General features: G+C 40.4%; 1 protein-coding gene across 6 annotated transcripts in view; it reads right to left on the bottom strand.

Moving 5' to 3' along the window:
- LOC144270937 (uncharacterized) overlaps positions 1-12,293 on the bottom strand; it is a 76,257-nt gene that overhangs the window by 37,592 nt on the left and 26,372 nt on the right. For all 6 annotated transcript variants that reach the window (XM_077827909.1, XM_077827927.1, XM_077827936.1 and 3 more), the window contains exons 9-13: positions 8,252-8,293; positions 7,506-7,533; positions 5,342-5,416; positions 4,074-4,198; positions 1,604-1,790 (exon numbers count right to left, since the gene is read on the bottom strand). In XM_077827909.1, the coding sequence (XP_077684035.1) occupies positions 1,604-1,790; positions 4,074-4,198; positions 5,342-5,416; positions 7,506-7,533; positions 8,252-8,293 (457 nt within the window). The remainder of the gene's footprint in view (positions 1-1,603; positions 1,791-4,073; positions 4,199-5,341; positions 5,417-7,505; positions 7,534-8,251; positions 8,294-12,293) is intronic.

The raw sequence follows: 12,293 nt of genomic DNA, 5'->3' as shown, positions 1-12,293 counted from the left end.
ATGACTAGTGTTCCTAGGTGCTACCACACTACAAATAAATAATAATAATAATCACCCTCTATGTACTGCACCAGCTACACAAACATGAAAAATGAGACATTAACAGCTATGTCATTAACAATCTACATCTACCTATTAATCTCAGACATAATACATCCTCTTCACTGAACACATTCAATAAATTGGTAACATAGCTCAATCAACAATAAAACAGAAATTTCACCCTTGGAGCAAAACGAATTATTATTAATAGAAATTTTAAAAATTTACATCTTTTGAATTACATATATAATATGAAGCCAGGTACTTATCTTGTCATATTTATTTTAAGAGCTTTGTTGCCACTGTAAATGGAAATCCCAATACAACCCTAAAGACGGAACTGCCCACACATATAAATAATCCATTTTAATGCTCACATAAAGGTACATTTTAAAATTAATTTCACCACTATAAATCTTAGAAACATAACTCATTTAAAATTCAGCTTAGTCAAGTAGATCTTGATGTTTCTATTTGTTTATAATGAGATCACTTAACTGTGCCTGGACTAAGGATATAAATGATTCCTTTCTATTTAGCAAGGTGTTACCATATTACAGAGTGAATCTCTTTATACCATCCAGGAAGCATTGTTTCAGGTAATGTGATTAAACTGAGTGAAACTACAGACTACTCATATTTATCAAACCACGTGTAACTATCAAATGCTAATATTCAAAAATATTAAACTGATTCTATATGGTTTTGGGTTTTGTTGCTGTTGATCAATTTTTGTTTGTTTGTTTGTTTGTTTTTTGCAGGCAAATGTACTTTGAGTATTGAACAAATGGTAATCAAATATCTAACTATCTATTTGTCTTCTGCCTTTTTTGCTGGGCATAATTGGTACATTAATTTTTCAATAGCAACACCCTCCCTTAACTTTTTAGAATTATTCCTCCAGCTTTGTATTATTTTTCTTTTTCCAGTCAGAGGTTATCAGTAGTCTAGCAGCTGCGACCACATGAGAGATGAATTTTCATTTCTTTGAGTGTGATCATTTCTTCTAGGAAGCCCCAGAAGGCTTGCCAAAGGATCATTTGGTAATAATATCCAACTATTATCAGGTTACAAATTGCATCCTAATACTCTCTGTATGTCATAATGTCCACCATATATGCATAAAATCCTTCTGTCACCACAATGTCTACAACATTTATCCCCATACAATCTCTCTCTATTTTTAACCTGACTGGAAACGTTAAAAAAAAAAAGAAAAGAAAGACAACACTTTCCTAACCTGAGCCTCCAGCAGGCCACCTCTGGTCAGAGTTAAGGTTGCAATTTCTGTTTTAATTTGACGCATTTACTCACTCATTTTCAATAAGAGGATTGTGGTATGAAAGTTTATTGCGGAGGACAGGATGACTTAGGATGACTTACCTCTCTAGCTAAACCATCACTCAACAATGGGATGAGTTATACAGCAGAAGGCAGGAGGGAATGGGAAAAGAGTAGAGAGGGAAAGGAAGTAACCCTGGACATCACTATTTTATCAATCTGTGACTCTTTCACAGGTATGATGCCAGTTAGTTACAAGTATTGTATCTCTGATACTCACCTTGAATCAAAAGTTTTGCACAACTGATGCAAGGCATTCGAGACAGGTAAACTTCACAGCCCCTCAGTGCATTTGGAAATCTTAACAATGCTTTTGGCACCGCATGAAGATCTTCAGTGGAGCAGTCCATTGTGATAATCCTTTTCGGTTTGTTAGCTTCACAGATGACAATTCCAGTTTTGAAAAACTACAAAAAAATGCTTTTACAATATCTTTAAAACAAACAAAAGGAAATATTTCTTCACACAACACACGGTCAACCTGCGGAACTCTTTGCCAGAGGATGTTGTGAAGGCCACGACTATAACAGGGTTCAAAAAAGAACTAGATAAATTCATGGAGGATAGGTCCATCAATGACTATTAGCCAGGATGGGCAGGAATGGTGTCCCTAGCTTCTGTTTGCCAGAAGCTGGGAATGGGCGACAGGGAATGGATCACTTGATGATAACCTGTTCTGTTCATTTCCTCTGGGGTACCTGGCATTGGCTACTGTCGGAAGACAGGAACTGGGCTAGATGGACCTTTGGTCTGACCCAGTACGGCCGTTCTTATGTTTAAACCTGCCAATTAAAACAGGGGATGGAAATATCCATTTCACCAAAGCAGACTGTTTGCAACACTTCCTTCTGAGTGAGGGCATGTGCAGCCAGCTAAACAGAACACAGAAAACGTTTTGGGGATTGACTGGGAAGGCGGTGGGTCTAATGCACTCAGGAGATCTGCTGATTCAGTGCATCTCCGGGGAAATCTCTGCTAGGGCTTGTCTTCACTGAAACAGTTAGTTCTAGTATACTCAAATTACTGCACTCGAGTTTGCCTAGTTTAAGTGCAAGCGACCACACTTCAAAACAACACTAGAGTTACATCAAGTGATCTGATTAGCAGTGCAGATAATTGGATTAGCTACTGATCCGTTATTATAACTCACGGGGTTGCACCCCCACTGCATTACTAGTTTGAGCCTCACTCCAGCATCACTTGAGCTTCAACCCACCATTAGCTAGATACACCAGCTAGTTTAATCTTAAAGCACCACTTAACTCAAGCAAGAGCCTGGTGTGTGAATGGGAGTCAAGTAAGGGGTATCACTCAAGTTATAACTCAAGCTAAATGTGCTGTGAAGACACACCCTCAGCGAGGCTCCTAGGAAGTCCTAGCTAGAATTATGCTTGTTCCCCAGGGTGAATCACATGCAGGAATGTAAAAGTTGTATGACTGACTACCTTCCAGTACGGTGAACCCTCCCCCAGAGCAACTGCCCCTTGAGATGCAATTTACATCCTCTGCAACTGCAGGGATGAAACAAGCACAATAATTTCACTGCAGGACCAAACAGGAAAATATTGGCTAAGAAACAATATTTTAAACAGAGGTAAGTGTATCTAATATTTAATAACAATTGTAGAAAAAGTTATGAGATTAAAAATATAGGTAAGAATTATATATTTTAGTATTACTTATTTTAACGCTTTCTTCAGTATGAAAGTCTTGCTTTTATATTTCTGTCCTTGAAAACTAAGGCTGACTATGCTACAAACTTAAGTCTTCCATGAGCCAAATGTTAGCATATATATCATTGGTATTATTTAACATTTATATTGCTGTAGTACCCAAAGACCTCAACAAAGTTGAGCTCCATTGCACCAGGCACTGTGCGAACATATAACACATGTCAATCCCTAGTCCAAAGAGCTTATCCTGGACATTTTTAATAAGGAGAATTAGTGAGAAGGAAGGAAAATAGTCCTTCTGTCTGGAAATTCTTCTCCAGATAGACACACAGATCCATCAATATCCAAAAGGATAGATGGGAATTGCAATGATTTAGTACTAATATAACCAAACTATCCTGCTTACTACTCCTAGTTCTGCAGCGCTATGTTAAACAATATCAGAACATCCTAGACAACATCACATAAAGAATTCCTGATTTCGGGGGGGCTGAATTCTGTGCTTGTGAAAATGAGGAACTATCAGAGTTGGCTTGAGGCAGACACTTTCTCTGCAAGCACAAGTGACAGTGCGCTTCAACTCCAACCTGCAAAATCTCTGCTCATCTGGTCCTGAACCACTTTAAAACAGACACTATCAGCTGTGCTGTGTGCTTGTTTTATGATATACCATATCTGGACTATGATGAGATCATGTAAGACTAAACATTACATGACCATGTGAAAACACTAAGATTTGGAAACCACTTCACCCATATGAAATCTTTAAAAGTATCACAACATTATTTGGTAAAGGCTATTCCACCACTGTTGGCTGGCGTAGGGACCGAGTATTTATGCAGTTTGGAAAAATAAAAGGAGTTTTTGATTTATCAGAACGTCTTGGACATTTTGCATATTTAGGTTAAAATCCTAACTAGTCAAAATCATAATCAGCAATATGTAACAGTCAAAATCCTAATTAATATCATGGCCTCTCTTATTCTGCATAATATATCCTGAATTCACTCAACTCACTTTTGTTTCTTTTTGTTTGTTACGCACATATTTACAACTTGGCTCTTGACAGTTTGGTGAATTTTCCATATGGAGTGCTAAGAAGATGCACAGGTCTTCTTTATTTGGTAGACGAGGAGGAGGACCTGAAGAAAAAAGTGGAATTAGAAGCTAGCTCATCAAAACAAGCATGGAGCAAAAGCAGCAAATGGAGTAAATGTAAAATAGCCAATGGGACTGAGCTACAGAGAATAATTCCCAAATTATGCAGTCTCTGGTTAAAATGAACACTGCTGTACCTTTCATTTCTATGTGTATTAAAATAAAGAACTATATCCTAAAACCACATTAAAATTTGGTCTACCTGACCTTCTGTGAGGATCCTTATTCTTGAACTTTCCTAATCCCGAGACCAATCTGTGCCTCTTCAGTCCCTGCTGTAAATTACACTGGCCATTCCACCAGATGGGTATTGCCAATGTGCAATGATACCCTAGTCTTGCTCCCTTCTCTGGCTACTCCGCCTGTATCTGTTGAAGGGAGAGTAATTCCTATGCCTGCCCCTTCCTTTGGCTGCCACAAGGAGTGACTTCCATTGACTTCAACCGGTTTTGTATCAGGCCTAAACAAGATATCCTATACCTGGGACAGCCTTTTCTCACTCACTCAACTTCACGTTCCTCTCCAAAACTCATTTATTTCAGCTAGCATACTGCCATTTATCTTCTCTTTGATGCTATATGTCCTTCTCTGTTACCTGAACATTATTTAAATAAATAACTCATAATTAATACAAATAATATAAAATAAGACAATTTATACAATCAGCTTTACTTAAAAACAACACTCTCCCAAAAGATATATTCCCTTCCTATCCATTACTGTTGTGTTTATCCCCCTCCACACAATGATCTGTTATCACTATCCATTATGTTACCTGTGTATTTTAGGTTGTAAGATCCCAGGGACTTTACGTCCGTACATGTCTGTAAAGCACCAGTGGCACAGCAGTAGTGCTGTACAAATAACAACCCATACTATCAGGACAATAACTTTATTTCTATTATTATAGGAAGAGAGGCCCAGAAGTGGAATAGCATGGAAATTTCAAATTAAGACTGAGGTATGTTGCCGGAGATGGATGTTAGAAGTATGCAAATTGCCTGCACGCACCATGGCTCATGACTTTCAGAACAATTAAATTTATTCAAACATCTTAAAGAAAAAAGAATTATGTAAACCAAGAAATAAGAATACATGAGCAAGTTTGATGAATATATAGTTTTTGCCTTTATCATTCTTTCTTTCTGTTTCCTCTCCATCTCTTTTTTCTGAATTCTCTGTTTGCTTACTGAAGGGGGAAGCTGGAAGATAAAAGAAAAAGAAAAAAAGTTTAAATCAGGAATGATGTATCAGATTTGCTCTGAAGAGGTTTAGTAATGGATGGGATCCCATCTATTACCATGAATGGCACCAGATCCCTGCTCACTACAAAAGGGAGCAGGTGGGGTATCTCAGGATCAGTTTACTACTATATTTGATAAACAAGACACTAAAATCTGGTTGATATTTGGATCCAAAAGGTCCTTGTATCCAGGCAAAATTCAGATTTGTCAAAGCTTATCATGAAAAAATCAAGACAAAAATGTGAACCATGGTACAAGATGCAGGGGAGTGAGATCATCATCATCACTGCACAGAAAAGACCTTAGACAGACCAAGTCATCCTCAAAGGATCATAGTGGGAGCCTTGAACTTCTCCTATCCCAATCTTGTCAATTCTAGCTCCTCTATCCTCCCCCTTGTCAGTCATTTTCTTCTTCTGAACAACAACCCAGCCAACTCTTTTTACTTTTCCCTCTCCATACTGCTGCTGTCTATTGACCAGTTAACTCCCCTTCATCCACCTTCCCCTCTGACTTCAACTCCTGGCTTTCATTCCTCCTCACACTGGAATCCCCTACCCTCATCTTTGGTTACTTTAATTTCCATACTCATGTCCCATCTCACCTTCCAGCCTCCTGCCTCCTTGCCCTCACTTCTTTGTTTGATTTGCACCTATGGATCAACTCCCTTACTCATCAAAATGGCCAGTCTCTCTTCCTTTCCCCCCTTATCCCCAGTACATTCTCCTCCTGTCACAGACTGTGAAACACGGCCTGTCTTCCTTTGCCAACTTCTCTTCCTGCCCAAAGGACCCCATACCTTTATTATTCTAACCTCTCTTGCCCAGCTCTCATGCTGTCACCCCTTCTCTCACTCTTTTCAGCATCTCACTCTCATCAGTTTCCTTTCCCTCCCTATATAAACATACTTTTATCATCTTCTCCATCTTAAAATACTTGACCTTTCTCCTGCTCATACTATTACCCAACATCTCTTCTTCCCTTCATCTCCAGATACACTGACCATGCTGTCCACAACTGCTGTCTGGAGCTTCTTTCTTCCAATTCCATTCTTGGTTCTTCTCAAGTCTGGTTTCCACCCTCATAAAAGGCAACAGGACTTAGACTCTAAATATTTATGTCACTTTTGAAAATGGGACTTAGGCATTTTTTATAATTTTAAGCATATTTCAGGATGTATGGTTGCTCTTGCTTAAATCAAAGGGACTACACTATAACAAGTATCATACCTAAGGAAGACTGTGTATTCTTAGAATAGGCATACACTATCCTCATTTATATTTTATTGGTATTCTAACTCTAATAAACAAAGTTTTATGTAAGACAATTTTAGTATTGGCTCTTATTTTATAATAAGGGGCCTGATTCATTCCATTACCCTAGTGTTACTCCACTGACATCAGTGGATTTATATACCAGCATAAAATGGATGTAGTAGGCTGAAGAATCAAGCCTAAGGAATCCAAACTGTTCTCAGATAAAAGAAAAACAAAATGCAGGATTCTGATCAGCTTATTTAGCGCCAGAGGAAACCACCTAAACACACATCAAAGGCATGGGAATTAGAAGCCTATGTCCAAAATGAAATTTTCATTTCATATTCATTTGAGTCACAAAGAAAGACTAAAGACCAAAAGGGATGCCAAAGACTGGTGATTGAAAGACACCTGCTATTTTGTAAATTTATTATTCATTTTGCACATTCCTACAGCTAATCTAAGGCCCATTAACACATGCAGAAAACAGGGCCACTTATGGTGCAGAGAGCAGGATTCTTGTACATGTCAGCCTGTTGTTCAGTCAGAAGTATTAAACCAGCAAGTAGAGTGGTAGGATGCAGATATTTGAATTGTATGGCCCTGAATCAAAATAGAGATAAGAGGTCTAAGTTAAGGACTCACAACTGAAAATTGTGTTTGTTATATAAAAGGGCCTATTCCAATATGTTATGACATGCCAGAAGTGTTTTTAAATAAATTGAGTAATAATAAAATACCGAATTTAGCAACCTTAAGACACAATGTTCAATTGTATGTAGTTATCTTACCAGAACATTCCGCATATTGAGGTTTCCACTGTTGAAAAACAGAAGGAATTTATGCAAAGCACAGTCCCAAATAATTTTTTTGCATAGCTCTTTTTCTGAGCACAGCTGCCTTTATTCATCCTAGCTATTCACTAGATCTGTCCAGGGAATTTCTTGGGAGATCAGACAATTCCAGGTACCTTTACCCAAACCTACATCCCATCTGTGTCATTATTTCATTCCTAAAACTCTCAGTCTATTGGGGCAAGGCAAACTCCAGGTCAAAAAGCTACCTTTATATCAAAATTTGTCTAATTCGTCACTACCTCTGTCTCTCCCATTTCTCTTTCCTCCCCCAAACTCTGATCCTTTTACCTCTATCAAACATGTTTAATAAATCTTAATTCTTTAAGTGACATTGTTTTCCTCCTCTGGTGCTACTCCTGACATTTCTTCTTGTTGGTGCTTTGTTTCCCACTCTATCCCTGACAGGATGACTCCCAAACCCAAATAAGCTTTCAAGAAAGCCACCAAACACCTCTGTTGTGAACACTAGTGTGAATACATATTTACTTAAGTATGGTCCACAGTTTCTTGTTTGGTGAACTTTCTTACAAACCAAAATTGGCTTAGGTAAACATTTAAAAAAAGAAAATTGAAGTGGTCTTGAGCAACATCAAAGTGAACTTGATTTTATTAAATGAATGTTTGTGAATACTTTTTTGCAACATTTTCCTTGCTCTATACTCCTCAATAAGGATACATACCTGATAATATTCAAAGTTGCTCTTTAAAGAGCCTGTGGAGTACTGAAAATGAAAAAAAAAAAAACCTTTTTAAAAATACAAATATTATCTCTGGCTGATAGAAAAATGTGGTCTTATTTGTGAATATTCTTTCCAGAATTCTCCAGGTCTGGTAGTCTTTACAATATGCATATTCTCATTTCTCCTGTTAACTGGAGGCAGACCAGGTATCTGGATGTAAGCCAGGCTTAGGACAACCCCCCACAAAGAATACTCCAGAACTATAGTTTCCAAAACTGAAAAATACTAACTATATAAAAGTTACCAAGTCAACTCAAGCCATTTGCAATAGAGCCAAGGAAAGAAACATAAGTATTTCCTTGAAGGAAATGGTCCTCCATTTCAAGTTACTCAGCAAGTGAGTAATGGCCAGAAAAACTCTGGACACAATACAATGCTCCAAGGGAAGGCCAGACTGTCAAATATGGAAGGTTCAAGAAAGCACATTCACATGCATGATCAAATTTTCAGTTCTCTGTTTTCCTTGTGTCCAACAGTCTTTAAAGTGAGATGTAGAAAGCACTTGGAAAGTTTAGTAAGCTAGAGCAGCCACAGGACTTTTACTCTGCTGCAGCAGTGTGCATACAGGATGTCACACTGCACAGCAAAACTAGTGCGCTGCAGAGTCACACTCTAGCTTGCCACACAGTAATGTCATGTGTAAACAAGCCAGAAGTCTGCTCCTCTCAAGTCTCTGAAAGGGAGTTAAGTTGAATTTCTGCACATTCACTTTTAGGCCCAGGTTCTGGAACAGGTAATGGCATAACTATGGCATCTGATACCTGATGAGGAGTCCTTCCTTGAACTAGACAGTTGTCCAGGGAAGGATTTTTTCTTAGATGTGCAGTGATGACTGTTAAAACCTTGCTAAAAGCCCTCAGTGCAGTCGATAGTTAGAAGGCCTACCACAAACCTTACATACCTCCTGTGCTATGGAATTATGAATCATAGAATCATAGAATATCAGGGTTGGAAGGGACCTCAGGAGGTCATCTAGTCCAACCCCCTGCTCAAAAGCAGGACCCATCCCCAATTAAATCATCCCAGCCAGGGCTTTGTCAAGCCTGACCTTAAAAACTTCTAAGGAAGGAGATTCCACCACCTCCCTAGGCAACGCATTCCAGTGTTTCACCACCCTCCTAGTGAAAAAGTTTTTCCTAATATTCAACCTAAACCTCCCCCACTGCAACTTGAGACCATTACTCCTTGTCCTGTCCTCTTCCACCACTGAGAATAGTCTAGAACCATCCTCTCTGGAACCACCTCTCAGGTAGTTGAAAGCAGCTATCAAATCCCCCCTCATTCTTCTCTTCCGCAGACTAAACAATCCCAGTTCCCTCAGCCTCTCCTCATAAGTCATGTGTTCCAGATCCCTAATCATTTTTGTTGCCCTTCGCTGGACTCTCTCCAATTTATCCACATCCTTCTTGTAGTGTGGGGCCCAAAACTGGACACAGTACTCCAGATGAGGCCTCACCAATGTCGAATAGAGGGGGATGATCACGTCCCTCGATCTGCTCGCTATGCCCCTACTTATACATCCCAAAATGCCATTGGCCTTCTTGGCAACAAGGGCACACTGCTGACTCATATCCAGCTTCTCGTCCACTGTCACCCCTAGGTCCTTTTCCGCAGAACTGCTGCCTAGCCATTCGGTCCCTAGTCTGTAGCTGTGCATTGGGTTCTTCTGTCCTAAGTGCAGGACCCTGCACTTATCCTTATTGAACCTCATCAGATTTCTTTTGGCCCAATCCTCCAATTTGTCTAGGTCCCTCTGTATCCTATCCCTGCCCTCCAGCGTATCTACCACTCCTCCCAGTTTAATATCATCCGCAAATTTGCTGAGAGTGCAATCCACACCATCCTCCAGATCATTTATGAAGATATTGAACAAAACCGGCCCCAGGACCGACCCCATATGGATATATGGAAGTACACATTTTGGAAATCAAGAGATGCAAACTAGTACCCTGGATACAGAGAGGGAATTATCCTGAACTTCAACTTGCATATGATTGTATTGAGCTTTCTTACATCCCAGATGGGTCACCATCCTTCTTTCCTCTTTGGAATAAGGAAGTATTTGCTGTAGAATGCTTTTGCTGGTAATTTAAAGGTACCCCTTCTATTACTCCAAGAGAAAGAAGCGAGAGGACCTCCTGGTGTAATAGGTCCTCATGAGATGGGTCCCTGAAAAGGGCCAGGGAAGGTGGGATGGGAATAGGCACAGTGTGAAATTGGATAGACTATCCTGTTGTAATCATATCATGACCCATTGGTCTGGGGGTTATGGAGGACCAGGCATACCTGAAAAGAGGCAAATGGTCACAAAGGAAGGGTCGGTGGCTCTGGATCCAAAGGGGTAAGGTGCATGTCTTGACAGTCCTATCAAAATGAATATTTTGGCTCCAATGCAGACTGTGATAAGTAGGCATCAGAGGTACCCTATCTTCTCTGATGGTAATGCTACCACTGGAAGGCTCAGTCGATCTTTGGTGAAAGAAAGAAGGTGGAGCTGAGCTCTGTGGGGCATAAAATTGCTGCCTGATGGCTTTTTCCTTTAGGGGCAGGTTTATAGAACCCGAGAGAGCTAAGAGTCACGATAGAATCTTTCACTGTATGATGGGCTCCACCTGTTTTAGAGGTGAACAACTCTGATCCTTGAAAGGACAAATCCTCTGCTGTAGACTGAACCTCCTGATAGTAGCCAGACCCCTACAGCCAAGATGCCACTCTCATCATGACTGTGGTGGCCATCAATTGTGAAGTGGTGTCTGCTGCATCCAAAGCAGCCTGAAGGATGGTTCTGGCAATCAGCTGTCCTTCATTTACGTTCTTTCCCTTGCATCTGGAGGCAATTTGCCCTGAATGCTGCAAATTTCTCATAGTTCAAATAATCATATCTGGCCATGAGGGCCTGATCATTTGCAATCCTAAAGTGTAAAGTAGCCAACTAATATGATTTATGGCCAAATAAATCCAGTGTTAAGTGATCACGTTCTTTTGGTGTAGTCTTATTTTGCAGATGTGACTTTTCATCAGCAGCTGTCACTACCAATGACCCAGCTGAAGAAAATTGTTGATGCCTGCGACCCAGCGGAGCTGGGGATGAGGGGCTTGGGGTGTGGGAGGGGACTCTGGGTTTGTGGGGGGCTCAGAACTGGGGCAGGGGGTTGGGGTGCAGGAGTGGGTCAGGGCTCTGGGCTGGGGGTGCAGGTTCTGGAGTGGGGCTGGGAATGAGGAGTTTGGGGTACAGGAAAGGGCTCTGGGTTTGAGGGAGGGCTCAGGGCTGGGGGCAGGGGATTGGGGCGCAGGGTTACTTCCGGTGGCTCCCGGTCAGCAGTGTAGCCGGGGTGCAGAGGCAGGCTTCCCGCCTATCCTGGCACCACGGACTGCGCTCCACCTCAGAAGTGGCCAGCAGCAGGTCCGGAAGGTTTAGAGCAATTTCCTCTTCAATGCTCTAGGGGAGAGCTGCACCAAGGAAGCTGAAGCAGTTGACCTGCTCGGAGACAACTGTACGCAGGGTTGGGGTGGGGGGGCCCTGGCTGAGGTCAGAAGCCAGTCAGAGCAAACTCTCCATCATAAGAAGATGTAGTTTAAGTTTCCAGTTCATTCTGGCCTTCAATTTTAATTTCAGGCAGAAATTACACTTTTGGGAAACATATAACTCCCCAAGGCAATGGATGCTGATCAGTATAGCCTCTCAGCCCAAAAGCAACATTTAAACCCAGATAAACTGGGCATACCCTCCTAGGGCTTCAATTCCCCTGATGCGAAAAAACAAAGAAAAACAGATGGAGGAACAATGGTCCTTATCCTAAAAGTATAAGTAAAATCTTTTATTTTAAAGATTTTTTGTTTACTTTTTTTTAAAAATTTAAACTATAAAAATTACTACAGCTAACTAACACAAAGAAAACTCTAAGAACTAATGTTAACTAACTATTAACAATGAAAGAAAAATACAGTTGAGGTAAACTCAACTCAGACGCTGTTGAGGCTC

This window comes from Eretmochelys imbricata, chromosome 1, assembly GCF_965152235.1.
Source record: "Eretmochelys imbricata isolate rEreImb1 chromosome 1, rEreImb1.hap1, whole genome shotgun sequence".
NCBI classification, from domain to species: domain Eukaryota; kingdom Metazoa; phylum Chordata; order Testudines; family Cheloniidae; genus Eretmochelys; species Eretmochelys imbricata.
This window is presented reverse-complemented; position numbering and strand designations above follow the sequence as displayed.